The sequence below is a fragment of the Aulonocara sp. 'chitande type north' Nkhata Bay genome, linkage group LG2 (genome assembly GCF_057382095.1).
Source record: "Aulonocara sp. 'chitande type north' Nkhata Bay isolate Kocher_YH1m ecotype deep benthic linkage group LG2, A_spYH_male_GT1.1, whole genome shotgun sequence".
In the NCBI taxonomy this organism is placed as follows: domain Eukaryota; kingdom Metazoa; phylum Chordata; class Actinopteri; order Cichliformes; family Cichlidae; genus Aulonocara; species Aulonocara sp. 'chitande type north' Nkhata Bay.
In genome coordinates this window covers 113,480-128,357 of record NC_141345.1, presented here as the reverse complement: position 1 = coordinate 128,357, position 14,878 = coordinate 113,480, and the positions used below count along the sequence as shown (strand labels likewise).

General features: G+C 38.3%; 1 protein-coding gene across 1 annotated transcript; it reads right to left on the bottom strand.

The window, feature by feature from the left end:
- Positions 1 to 6,079: 6,079 nt before the first annotated feature.
- nkx3-2 (NK3 homeobox 2) lies at positions 6,080 to 8,586 on the bottom strand. Its single transcript, XM_086262046.1, has 2 exons — positions 7,990 to 8,586; positions 6,080 to 7,294 (listed from the first exon to the last, which is right to left on the bottom strand). The coding sequence occupies exons 1-2, from the start codon at positions 8,360 to 8,362 to the stop codon at positions 6,870 to 6,872; spliced, it is 798 nt and encodes a 265-aa protein (XP_086118172.1). The 5' UTR covers positions 8,363 to 8,586; the 3' UTR covers positions 6,080 to 6,869.
- Between the last annotated feature and the right edge of the window lie 6,292 nt (positions 8,587 to 14,878).

Sequence of the window (14,878 nt, the reverse complement as noted above, 5' to 3'; positions counted from 1 at the left end):
GGAGACAAAGACTAGTCAGGAGGTGAGGGGGATTTGGGAATGCAAAAATTATATCAGTGACTAAAAGAAGCAACCCAACTTAACCTCCTAGGACCTGCGTCCACATATGTGGACATCACATTTTGGGTTATGTAGACCAAAATACTCAATTTTGCTCTGCAAGGGCCTGATATCCACTTATGAGGACCTTATATTGCAACTGTTCTATTGAAATTTTAAATGTATATGCTCATATGTGGCTCTCATTTTTCTTATAAACAAAAATTAGGTAAAAAAAAAAAAATCTGGTAATTCTTTGTTTTTACATTCTTCAGGTCCCAATCAGCCCAAATATCAAAGAGAAATGAAAAATGCATGTCATGGAAGAGTTTGGGTCTTAGGAGGTTAAGTAAAAGTGCAAATGTATTATCTTCCCAAGACACCTAAAGTAAAATCTGTTTATTATAAGGAGAGAATTATGCAAGAGTGAATATGGTAGTAGAAGTATATTTTCCAAAGGAAACATGATTTTTAAAACTATATTTTGTTGCTGTATTCATTTTTATCAGATTTTACTGGTGATTCAATTCAATGTTATTTATGTAGTGCCAATTCACAACAATAGTTGCCTCAAGGTGTTGTCTGTGTGTTTCAAGATAGCTGCCAAATGTTAGAATATACATATTATTGTCATTTTACTTCAGTCAAATGGTAAATAAGAAGAAGAAATTCATGCTTTTGAAATAATATAGCAGAGTACAAAGTACATTATTTCCTTTTAAAAATAGAAAGTGGTACTGCAGTATTTAAATGGGACCTACAATATGAATTTCCAACTAATTTTTTTCTTTTTTTTCTGTGAGAATAGCTTTGCTTGAACCACAGTTCAAAATAAACAACGCATTTCAGCTCTCCCCTGTCCTTTATAGTTAAATTCTTCTGATTTATTGCCTCTCACAAACAGAAGGTTTGAAAACCAGGTGTGTGGAGCTCCTGTGTTTTGTGTCTGAGATGCCTGTATTATACGGATGAAAGATTAGAGTCCAGACATTTAGAGCTCCATATACTCTGCTAAGGTACTGTTTTCATGTACTTTCAGTACTTCCATTGTCAGCTTCTTTGTATGTCACATTGCCTTTCCAAATATTGGGTTATTTGTTCCACTGCTTTAACTCGATCATTAATAATAATGTTGTGCACAAACATATAATTATCTTTTGAAATATGTTACAATGCAATACGACACACCGTCAAAGGGCCTAGGTGCCTAAAAAGCTCCAGCTCAACCACTCATTGAAATGATCATACATTAGCAGTACAGTAACATGAAAGCAGCCATTCTTTGAGTATGCTGACTTTTACAGCTTATTATAGGCTTAAGTCAAGTTTTGAATGAAGACCTTGTATTTATAATGAGTTCTTCTGAAAAGCTTTGTTCTGGATTGCTTCTTTCAGTCAGTCTCAGTACTTCCACCACTAAGCTGAAGCGTCTCTTCATTCATATCTGTGTGTACTTTATGCATTGTCTGGAAATCCCCATTGACTGAGTACTGATAAAGACCTACACTTCAAACAAACAAAATAGCAGAGATTGGTCTATTGAGCACAATAATATTAGTTTTAATGGGGTAAATAAAGTGTTGGCTATAAACCAATATCTATATCATCTCTACCACAAAAGATTTAGAACAGACTTTTCATGAAGTTGCCATTTAATGCCTGATCACATCTCACATTCAGACAGTAAAGGGGATTCTTGGAGTGCAGATTGTGATGACTAATTATAACAGCTGTAACGGTACAAAGGCTCGAAAGAACTATTTAAAGTTATAGAACCACCTTACTCGCTTTTCTTTTCAATATGTATTATTTTGTTTTTGATGATAAACACTTTTGTGCACCACGTGTTAAATATCTGTATTAATAACTACATTTCAGCAGTCTGCTCTTCATAGATAGACAAATATGTCTTTTTTTTTAACATTACACTATTTGAATTTTTTACCAGTTAAATATAAATTATATCTTTACTCCAATTGTTGACACTGAAAAAAAAAACAAGAAAATAGTAATTCTGTTAGGCATTAAAAGAAATATGATTCATTCATGTTTTACATGAACGCTTTAGGCTTCATTCCTAACTTTTTTTTTATTCAGTTTACAAATATGCACCATTACTTACTCAACAAAATAAACAGAAATTACAAGAATGTCTTAAACTATTGTCTGGATATTAAAGCTGAATCTGTCAACCATGGGGAGACACACAAAATATTTTATAGCCTACAACTTTACCATTGAAACCTATAATCTACAAACTATGGAATTACAGCTATGTCCCAGATATCTCACTGCATAGTTTTTTGTTTTTTCCCCCACGACTGCTGGAGCTAGATGCGCACAGTGTAACTTAATATAAACGAGCAAGTTCCATTTACTGTATGGAAGAAAAAGAAAACATTTCATGTGATTGGTCTTTGTCACAACTTACATCTTCTATCAACTGTTTTTGTATGTTTTCTTGAAAATGTCACATTGCCTTTTCAGTGCAGGGGAAGGATGGCACTGGGAATAGGGGATAACGAGGAATCTGCACCTGAGCCACTTTGAAGCAAGTGGCAGTGAATGGCAGCTCGGTATATCCCAAAGTCCTTATAAGGGTGTGATTGACAGATTCCTTGGTGAGACAGAAAGCTACAGAGAAAAATATTGTCTAATTGTTTTGGTTTTTTGTTTTGTTTTTTTAAAAAGGGTTTTGTAAGAAGAGAAGGACAATTTGAGGACGGCGAAGAAACAGCAGTTTGAAAAAAAAACATCCAGAGAGCTACTTTGAATTTCACTGTTTATTTTGCATTGCAAGTTCAGTCCGCTGTGTGTTTGATCTGCAAAGAATTTAAAGTTGCAGAGTGAATGTGCTCCAAGAAGGTCTCGGATCTTTTGTATGTCAGGATTAAAGCTCGACTCTTCAAATGCTTAAAAACACGGAAATACAAAGATCAGTATGTCTTTGGAAATTTCCGGTGATTGCTGGCTTGTGATCATTATGTGGTAAAATCATCAATGTCGTGAAAAATCTGGTGTCACAAAACTGCCATGTTGAATATAATGTTGCAGCGTTAGTCCTTAAAACATGGGGATTAAAGTTCATGCAAAAATAATAACTGTTAAAGCACTATTCAACATGCAAATTATAATAATAATCATAATAATAATAATAATGAGAACGCTACTTGGTGTCCCTCGAACCATCGGTGAAAAAAGACAAATGGAAAGAATTGTGACCGGAAAAACAGCTTAAAATATCCAAGTTCGGGCACCCGGGAAAGGTGGTTGTTCAAAGCGCTACGTTGAGTGCCTGGAATTGTGTGGTTTGAGACATTTTTCCAGTTTTTCTTTGTATGAAAAAGAATAAAAAACAAAAAAAATAGTTGTAATAAAAAAGGGGGGGGGGGTCCTCTAATTAATTTTTTTTTTTTTAATCCAAATCCAATATGAGAGTATATTATTATTTTAAATCACACAGACACACACACATAGGCAGATTAAATATCCCTGCTGATAACCGTTATATAATGTTCTCGTATACGATGGTAAAAATATCTTGAAGTAAATGAAGCCGTGACTGATTGTTCACAGTTTGACTTGTTTCACGGGGGAAATAAGATTTGACAAAGGTGATTGTTGAAATCGCGTGTTATGGTGAGATTTAAACATTCAACGATTCGCTAAGTGACTTTGAGAATACACAGGGGGATTTTATTATCCCGTTTACTTTTTCTTCCTTCTGTACTTCACGCGGAAAAAAACTCAAAAGCAGACTAAAGTTAGATTGGGTAATATGGGATAAGTGTTCATAATCACAAACTTAAATCCACCCTTTGATGATCTTTTACTGATCCTTTATAAGATGGAAACATGTCAGTTTTCTGTCATCGGTACTGTAACTCATAGGTGCGGCGTTCCTGTGAAAATCTAATTTATTTTTGCTCTGTACAAAAATCTAGAAAGACGATGGAATTTTCCGTGACTTCCAGATCAATTAAAGCCAGGTTTGGAGAAAAAAAAGGAAATTATTTTTCACAGAACGACCAAAAATAGATTAAATAAAGTGGCTGGTTTGGACTTATCTTGGTCATAATCCGAAGTCCTGCTTTTCCAGAAGAATATTCGATTAAGCATTCGAAACTACATCTCCTTTGATGTAGTCAAAGATATTACTTTTTCACGATAACCTTTTAAAGAAGAGAAGCTGCTGCTTGTGCGTAAAATCTAAATAAAATTTAAATTCTGATTTTAACATATTAATACATTTGTTTGTTTAGGGGAAACTGTAGAGAATATTTGCTGTAAAAGTCAAATCTTAACTGCAATACTACAAAAACAAAACAATAATATTGCAACGTACGAAGCATCAGCTATGGGGAAATAACGGGGAGTAGTTGGAATGGGTGTAATGTACACCGATGGGGGTGTTTGCATTTCAAGTCGCTGAGGTTAAAAGGAAATAGAGCCGCGATATGTCCCTCTATATCAGATATCTCCACATGCAGGTAGGAAAGGAAGCAATGTGGGACGGTCCACTCCCCAATATCCCTCTCTGTCCTTCAAGCTCCAAAGGAGCCAATGAGCATCATCACTGCTCCTGGCGATGGCCTAGGTGACAAGTATACCTGCATCAAGTAGATTAGATTTGAGGACATACAGGCGCCTTTCGTGAGTGGGCATGTCTTACTATATAGGGTGAAAAAGAATGGTGCAATGATCAACTGAGACACTACATATACCCATTTGTCCGTGCGTAAAACGCATTGCAATTGTAACTTGTGTCCCAATAAACGGAGTCTGCAGGGTTGACGGTCTTGATTCCTTTTCGCGTCCATGTGTCCCACGCGATAACTTGGATGTTCAGTGTATCTTTAATCATTCACGCTGATCTTCCTGTCCAACAGCCAACACCTCATGATACACCCCCTGATGGCTGCGTTAGGGTCCGTAAGTAATGGAAGTATTTTGAAAGGTAAGAGATGGATGTTTAATGTACGACAGCTCCCTGTTGACCCTGACTTAACACTTAGGCCGTTATTGGATACAAAATAACAGCTTGTACGACCCCCTCATATTTCAGTTGCACCATTCAGCCGGAAGTTAGCGAAGCTTCGTGTTTTGTTTCATTTTTTTCTTTTAAGATATTGTCTTCCATCTGCTAAAAGTAGCAAATGAGAACCCCCTTTTTATTCTCTGACAGCAGTGACATCGGCCTCCTTAACCCCAGAATACTCCTCTCCTCGTGCTGACATACGGCCCTAAAGGTAGCTGTCAGTTTGCCCTGTCCGGGAATTACACAGCCATTCATCACTGTCTGACAGGTGTGTTTAGGAAGAAAGCCATAGTGGCCCAGCTGACGGGGTCTCAGTGTCTGACAGTAACACCATAGTAAACAGAAGGAAAGTGAAACGAGACACAAAATTTAAGCACAATAATGTTTACAGTGGTAGGTGTATAAATAATAATTTAATTGAAATTAAATAGACTAGATTTTTTTTTAAACAACTATATTTAATTTTTGGTTTACTGCGTCTGTGTGTGTGTGTTTGTGTGCGTGTGTGTGTCCACTGTTGATTTAGTAGGATATTATCCGAGTTTCAATCGTTCAGATCTCAAAGCACAGAAAAGTCACCTTTTCAATTAATTAATGTAATTATTGGTATAAGTTAAGATCCACGTTAATCCGATTTAACGACAATTTATGATTATTGTTAAGCTTCGAGAGGACTTTTGATGATAAAAAACCAAAACAAAATAAAACACAAAAAGGAGGGGCGCGGTACAGCATTGTACCTGGACCTGTAACTATTCTGAAATTTCTAGAAAAGCTTATAATTAATATCAACAATAATTCAGTGGGGGGGGTGCATTTATTTTCTTTTTGGCCATTAAGTTAAAAAGAGAGAAAGAGAGCCTATTTGTATTTGTCGGACAAAAAGGGGTTAAATTGTTTTAATTATTGGTAAAAAAGTTTGATTGCTTTGTGGATATTTATATTTAATGTTCCAATACTAAACGTAACCCTTAAAAAATAAAATTGCATCCCAAATGAAAGTAATGCCTGATATGTTTTAATGTTTTTCGATCTAAACAGTCACTTAACACAAATAAAACATGTACATTTTAATAGGAGGTCGGCTTGTTTTAGCCTGCTTCCTGCTATAGGCCAGTAACTCAACAAACCGCCTCTTTTCAGTCTAACAGCGAACCACACTATAATGCATTGAAATAAAGTAACGTATATGCTCAAAAGTGCTGAATTATCTTACCTTTACAAACACAGCAAGAGAAAAAAATACACAACCTGCAACAGAGACAGCTGTTTGAGAAGTTAATGGAATATGCCTATTTCCAATCACTGCAGAGGTAGGAAGGCGCATGTAAAATATAAATCGACATTAAGGTGACATTTTCAGTCTGCTCAGGCCTCCGGTTTCCAAAACAGGTTCCGGGGGCTTCGGAAGTCCTTGAGGGAGTCCAAGCAAAGACACAAATACTTTAATATTATTGCTGTGTCACTCCTCAGAGGATAACATAGTGACATTTTTAGGAGGTCCTGTCTCTCCGCTTATGATTTTAGGGTCTAAACCATGAGAAACTGTTTCTTTAACGGGTCCCTGGAGGGGGGAAACCTTACTACATACATGAAGGAGTCGCTTTAAAGTATTTCAGGATGTGAAAAGCCATGAAAAGTTTTTGCTGTCTTGCCTGGACAACATGGTGAGGAAATTCAATCAGAGACGTTGAGCAGTCCCCTCGGACCTCTTCCTCTTGTCAGAAGTAAAGCTATTTGGGCTTCCTGGGAGCAAAAATAATAAAAATGAATAAATACAGTCACCGAGTTTTCACTGGTTCCCCGCACACGCAGAGAGCGTCCATGCAGGGAGGCAGTAGGCGTAGGGGTAATAGTAGGACGGTTGTAGGGAGAGCAGCGGGGGCCGTAAGATCTCTCCCGGGCTGTACTGTCTCTGGTCGTCCCGCACCAAAACTTTCACTGCCACCTTCTTGGCTGCTGGGGTCGAAGCCATCAGATCGGCGGCCATCTGGCGGCGTTTCGTCTTGTACCGGCGGTTCTGGAACCAGATCTTCACCTGAGTCTCTGTGAGCTTCAGGGAGGCCGCCAGGTCCGCCCGCTCCGGCCCGGAAAGGTACCGCTGGTGGTTGAAACGGCGCTCCAGCTCGAAGACCTGTGCGTGAGAGAAGGCAGCTCTGGAGCGCTTTTTCCGCTGTTTAGGTTGATCCAGACTCTTCTCGTCCAGGTTGCTGGAATCTGGAAGAGGAGGGCACACAGATGGACGATGCATTTGAATCTCTTATTTGTCTCACATTTCGGGGCATTACGTTCATACTTGTCGATTATTTCATGGTTGCTTTGAGTTTTGAATCAGTGAAACGAAAAGGCGAAAAATTAAACTTAGAGAAATGTGCAAACTTATACGAAGGTATGTTTATTTTCACTTTTTATTAAAAACAAACTGCGTTTACCTTTCTTTTTTATTTTAGATTAAACAAAAAGTTCGATTTTCATTTAGGCCTCATTTAAAATTATTTCATTTAAGATCATTACTCCTGACATTAAACCAGCCGTGTGTTGCTGGTCGATTATACCGTCAGTCAAAACATAAACGTGCCAAATCATCAACGTTATCGTGACAAAGTCTAAAATTAAGCCAGGAATGCATATATACTCATGCGTAACGAGAGGACTTTGTGCATAAAAGCTATCAGGATGTGAAGAAGTTTTGAAAATAGGGCCTATGCCCTGCAATAACACCTGGCAGCTCTTCTTGTGATTCCACACAGCTGTAACAGCAGTGTAAACATCTAAATTAAAAGAGCACTTGGCTCTTTCAGACTGAACTCTGTATTAAAGCGAAGAGTTTTGCGGAGTCTTATTGTTGTACTTAAACCAGTCACGCTTTCCCCCCTGAGTTATAGTTATTCGGATCTTTCTGGCCTACTTACCCGTGCCATTACCGGGCTCCGTGTCACTCTTGGAGTTTTCCGCAGCTGCAGACTCGTGGTCCGTCTCCTCTTGCATGCTTTCCTCCGGCACATCCGACGCAGGGTCTCCGTCTTTCTCCGATTTACATGGGGCTGGAGTCTTGCTGTCGTTGTCCTCACTGAGTCCCGAATCCGAGTCGTAGCTCTTCTGGTCGGTCGGCTCACAAGCTTCACTCTCGTTTCTCCTGGATCCGCCGTCCATCTCTCCGAATATTTTCCAGCAGGCAGTCTTTGAGAAGCACATGTCCAAATCTGGCAAGTGTCGACTGTCGTCTTTTTTGTTCAGGATGGCTTGGATTGAGAAAGGCATCAGTGAGTTGCCACGAACGGCCATTTTTCAAAGAAGCGAAGATTGCTCTGACTTCAGGTTCAGTAATTACCCGGCCCAGATAGTGGAGTAAATGTCAGTTCATCCACATTTTATTTTACTCCCTCCGTCGATCGCTGCTGGCTCTTAACTTTGCCCCTCCAGTGTTGGTTTCTAGTCGCATCCCTCGGGAGAAGCCGTAAAAAGTTTCTGCTACATCCGCAGAAGCGATGCTGCTCCGCTGCATAGCTCTACCATCAACCCGGGCTCACTACAATCTCCAGCTCTTTTCACCCAATTTTTTCACCATACGCCCTCACCTGTGACTGACAGGCAGCCTTTTCGCGTCCGATTGGCCTAGAGAAGAGGAAAGTCGTTTTATGATTGGCCACTGTAAACGACGTCATGCTGCTTTTAACCAGCTGGGGGAAGAAAAAACTTTCTTTGGTCAGAGCTTGAGAAGCAAATGTCAACCAACGCATTTATTTTAACCGAAACTTCATCCAAAACAAAAGGACAGTCTTTGTGCATGTATGACTCCTGTGTATAGGATTGCTTTTTGGTAATGTTTTATTATGTAAAAAAACGTATGGTTAATTTAGCAAAAGACCAGATTTCCTTGCGTTGCTAAAGTTTTTTTTTTTTTTAATCCTGCAGTAAGAAAAACGAGGATGGCATGCGCAAATGTCCGAGATCACAAGATAGTAGAATTCACCAGCAACATCATTCAGAACTGTATAGTAGAAAGCATTGTCTCCGGTTTTCCTCAAATCACTTAAATGCACCATCAGGACTGAATTTGTAGGAAATTTAATCATTAAAAAAACCTTAACCCTTCATCAACCCTCAGATCTGTCTGGGAATCCTGTGCGTCCCGCGCGTTATGTGATGGTTGTTGCCTTCAGGGTTGACCAGCGAGTGACAGGCTATTCGCGCCGTCTACCTTTAATTAAGTTAACACAATGTATCGCCTTCTTTACACCCAGGATGTTGAATCGTTAAAACCTCAGCATATCCGCAAACTTCTTCAACTATATAAATAGACTACGAGTAAAAAATAAAAGGCACCACATTTCTGAAGTCTTATTAGATTCAGTAGAGGCTGTTTTTACAGATTTCAGTTCAACGCCCTTTAAACAATGAATTCCTTTTTCCCTGATGAATAAGAATCAAAACTGATTTTACTTCCATTTAAAATAACACGTGACTCTTTTAAAAATCGCCTTTTTTGCGGATAATTATTTTTTGCGTAAAATGAACGTTTGCCTTTTTTTTAAGCCAAGTTTTGTTGAAACGCTCTAAATATCAGATATACTGAATGTATGACCACTTTTAGGCACTACTATGGTGCTGGGTATAAAGTGTGATAGTCCACCCTGTCCCAAAGTTTAAGTGGACAACCATCTGAGCTGCAGGTCCGGATCTTGACCTTTGTGGCGTTTTACACGTCGCTCGCCTAAAAAAACGGATCTCAGCGCTTTTCTGCTGTTTTTATTTATCACTAACTTGGATTAAATAGTAAACATAATGACCTCGTCGTCGTCTTAACGCACAGGTCAGAGGATAACATGGACATAACATAGTTATTAGGATTAAAAAGAACTTTTTAGATGACCTAGACACCTCACACGATCCTAATGAAAAGGTATTAAAACCTTTGCTTTTAAGACATATTTGTCTATGGAACTGTTTGACGCGTTTAATTCAGTTTATTCTTATCAATGCTGGTAAGAAATCGTGTCAATTAAGATAAACAGGGACAAAACGTATTATTATTATTATTATTATTATTATTATTATTATTATTATAGCACGAATACCTGTTAAACTTTTTTCCTAATTTTACTACATATTTATATTTTGTTTCCTTTGCGCTTTTGAGCCTCATTTCATTTTCTGCGCTTGACTTTCGCTGCCGGCTTTAATCTACAGTTAAACGCAGAATCGATTATTTGAAAAAATACCAGATGAAAAGTTTCGTTCAAATAATCTTGAACTGTGAAATCAAGATCAAGAAAAGCTCAAGTTTCAGTCAGTGTTCTCGATCCAGATGCTTTTTGGACATATTTTCTGTTCTGAAAAATCAGAGGACCTGAATAAATATTAGCTTTAAATGCTGAGCTGGATGATAAATCTGAATATGCCCTTTCTTGCGAGCGCCTTTTTTGTGCATCCTGAAAGCAGCTGGTGCGGCTGTGTAATACACCCACAACTCTGCTAAACGAACCCAGCATCCTGTGAATAACAGGTAGAAAAAGTGTGAAAATTCGCCCCAGCTGAGTGGAGTTAATCAGTGCTGCTGTCATCTGGTCCAAACCCTGTTGCGTGCATATATTATACCATCTAGTGGTCAGTGAAAATACCTCTTAACATTTTGACATCTGGTGTCTTTGGGGTCATCCCAGCCATTGGAAAAGTTAAAAACACACTTTGCTTTTTTTCAGTGAACACATCTCCACAAGAAGTTACTCTCCCCAAAAAATTCAACGACATGGGAAGCCGCACGTCTGAAGTTTCTTTTAAAAATCACTCGGTGCAACCGCATGTCCCTGCCCCGTGAAAATGAATTAAATGAAATTAAGTGGCATTGTCTCAGGCCTGGATGTGACCTTGCGGATGAAAGTCTGCATCACCGCAAGCAATGAAAACACAACTGAAAAAAGGAAAAGCACAAAACCGCCGACACATCTGGATATTTTCACACACTCTGCCCTTGTTCTTTTAGAAACTGCTCATTCCACCCAAGGCCAACAACACACAGAGTGGTATATCACACACTTCAAAAATCTCTTGTATTGTAGAAACTTTCTCTCTCTCCCTCTTTCTCATACCACACGGTTTTCTTTAGTCCTAAACAAGCCTCGTTGACCCGTACACTGCGCTTCATCCTGGGAAAAATGGAAAATAAATAGAAAAGTCTGCCAATTCTCCAGCAGAGTCAGCCAGTGTGCAGCCTATCACTGTGATGTCGAGCAGAGCTCCGCGGGTTACTCTGTGTTTTTGGTAACCACGCTGTGGGAAACAGCAATAAGCGGCACGTAACTGTAAGTTGCAGGAAATGTAAACAGCTGATTTGACTCACAAAAAAGGGACGATCATTTGAACAACTGGAATCAATACCTCATAACACTTTTAGGTAAATTAGGCCCTTTCCCCAGCATTCAACACCCTTTGCTACATTTAGTCTTGAAAATGTGCCATAAATCATCGAAAGGAACGATCAGAAAATTATTTTCTTATTATCGTTTCTCTTTTCTTTATACCTTTTTCTTTCAAGTGTGATGGACTCCTAAAAACAGCCATTTCAGGCCGTGATGATGAAATGTTACGTTATTACCTGTAAATGCCGATTAGAGCACTTTTTTAATGAATGATATACAGAATAATCCCATTAGCGTCATATTTTCTAATCGATTACAACAATATTTCAGTACAAATCTTTCTCCGTAGTTTATTCTGTAACGTTCTTATGTAACCCTCTTATTTTATGATTAAGTCGTTTTTCGTTTCGTTTTGTTTTTCTAATCTCTTGTTTTGTTAATAAAATAATATGTATCATAAAATACCCAGATAACGTAGTTGCCCCAATAACTGTATTTAAATACAATACTTGGAAAATGAATTACTTACCTAATTATTTTGCTGGAGATATAACCATATGACACAGTTATAGCATTTTAATAGTTTCTAATATAAATATAATATTTTAATAGACTTGATAGATAATAGATTTTTCCCTAAATGACAACACTCTAAACATCTTCGTCCTCCTAAAATAAAAGACGTTATTGTCTTGTTGTATCCTTAGATATCTTAATAGGACAATATGGTGGTACCCGTCTAAGGTAATACCTTTGTACTCTTCACAGCTTGTGGAGACCAGTCTTTTCTGTGGTTTCTATAATAAAATAAGGTATAAACTTGATTTTAGAGGTACACATTCAATTAATTTATGTACTTTTGATTATTAATTATTCATGCACTTGAATATGGACTGGCATTTGTATGAGCACTTTTCTACTCAGGCTAACCACTTTAATCTTTTTTTGTTCATGCATGTTTCAACACCTGCACCTAAGGCAAACTCATAATCACAGATTAACCTGACAAGCACGCATTCGGGTTGTGGCAGGAAACCAGAGAAACCAAAACGCTCAAGGAGAACAAAGACCCCAGGGAAGTTCAAACCCAGAACCTTCTTACTGTCAGGTGACAATGCTAACTGCTCCACCATTATGCTTCCAATACAAATGACAGAAACTGAGTGAAACATGTCAGATTGGATTAAATTCTTATGTTTAACCCTGAAATTTTAGAGTAAAATAAAAAATGTCACCTAACATTGTTTGTATTTGCACCTTAAAACTGAAAAAGAACTGAAAAACTCCCATCTATAGATACAGAAAATGATTTTTACTGTACTTTTTTTTTTAGCATGAACTGGGGTATTATGTGTAAAACTGTGAACAACGTTAGGCAAAATGTATTTTATTTACCAAAGCATATAGGAGGATTGTGAATTTCATAAGTGAAAAAAACAACAACTTTTGGCCATTTGCACTTAAAAACAGGGGGAATAAGCCAAAAAACGAGGTACATGTACTCTGAGACAAAGATAAGAACAGTATGCTGCTTCTTTTCGTCCAGCCAGCAATTCAAAACTCAAAACTATTTAGTTTAAATCAGAAAGACAACCAATCATCGCATTTGAGAAGCTGAAACTTGTCAATTTTCTTGGTGTTTTGCTTTAATACTTAAATAATTAATAGATTTTTTAAAATTATGTTTTTGGATAACATGTGAAAAAAGATCAAACCAATTAAAAAAAAAAAATTCAATTTTGCATTTAAAAGACGTTTCACTCTTTGCCAACACCCCACGCTTTATCTGTTCACGGTCAACATTAACCTTAAAGGGCTGCTTTTGGCACAGGATGGCCCCCTCTGCTGGTGAAAATAAGAAACTGCCTACCTTAGAAAATGCTAACGTTAAAAACATGAGATGACCATGCCTGGAAAAGGTATATTCAGTCTGTTTTTTTCTACATTGACACAGTTAATTAATGCAGCTCCCCTCCAGTGAAATTCCTGCTTTCTTTCCAGTACAGAAATAAACTTTCACAGCATATTAGGCAGTTAATTCACCACCACCATCCTGCCCGTTCTTTGAATTTAATCTCATGTTTTAAACAGAAATCCTGCACCATGCAGTAACATACCAGTTGCTGTGGTAACATCTCTGTTTCCCCTCCTCCGCAGGATGTGTTTATGACAGGTCTTGATTTTTTTCTTTTTTTCCTCGTGCCCTGGTATGAAGGAGGAGGCTCGCAGCACGCCATGCCCCCACGCCCCCTCCTTAGAGCTGCCAAATTGTGTTCAGATGGAGCAATACATGAGAGGGCACTGCCAAGAGTCATTTGCAGTAAATGCTCCCAAACACCTTCTAGATTTCCCACCAAATATCAGGTCCACCGTGATAGCATCCTTAATCAACCTCAACATTGGAAAGTGGTAGGAAAGGGACAGAGAGAGGGGGGTTACTGCCAGCTTTAAGTATGCTTTTAGTCCCCTAAGTTACAACTGAACCCACTTTCCCAAAGAAAAATTATCCTTGCATGCGATGGAGCACTAAATGGAAGAGCCCTGGGGACAGAACACAGAATACAGTAAATGGAACCAAGAGACAAGAAAAAAAAGTTCCTCCACCTCTTGGAAGCTGTTCAAAACTTCTAGGCTACAATACTGCAGACACCAGGGCAGAAGTGGGGGGATAGCCCGCTGTTACACTCCAATTAATGTGTGTAGATAGTGCAGACGTGATTTATAGTTTATTTTCGGCTCTGCTGTGCTGACAAACGAGCTCCCATCCACCCCTGGCATGCAACAGATAATGCATGCAGCTCAAGCACATCATGAAAGGCTTCTCAGGTTTGAAGGGCCTTTTCGCTGCCTCCTCAGGGCTCAGTGACCGTCTCTTTTCTCCTCTGCTCACGCCTAAATAAAGATGTCCTTCAAAGCTGTGGACCCCTTTCAGTGGTTTCCTGTCACATGCAAAATACCACTTTTGAACATACAAGTTGATGTAGTTATGAAAACGTCAAGGACCATTTAGAAATTCTTGAGATATTATGGGACTTTTTCTTTTTCAGACTGCAGCTGCACCTACCGGTTCACTTATACTTTGCATTTACCTCCTCTCTGGGTGCTGTTTACAACTTAGAGAACAAAAGCGTGATAGTTATTAACGCATATATGATATATGATATTATATTAAACTGTTCAAATGTCTGAAAAGCAGTTCACAACATAAAGACAATCAGCCACGAGGATGAATAACAGCGAAATGGAGGAACTCAAAACTTTGTGGACAAGATATTGTAGAAAGCATGCCATAGAAACAAAAAAAATGTGCACTGACGCCCCCCCTCTAGAATCAGCTTTTCTTTTATACAAGAACTTGAATGTAAGAAATTTAGCACTTCAATCTTTTTCACAATTTATTTAAAGTCCAGGAGATGGACTTATGAAGGCTTGTGAAATGTTC

Coding starts and splice junctions, on each gene's coding strand:
- nkx3-2 (XM_086262046.1), bottom strand. CDS start 8,362: ATGGCCGTTCGTGGCAACTCACTGATGCCTTTCTCAATCCAAGCCATC. Junction 7,295..7,989: donor GGAGCCCGGTAATGGCACGG/GTAAGTAGGCCA, acceptor CTCCTCTTCCAG/ATTCCAGCAACCTGGACGAG.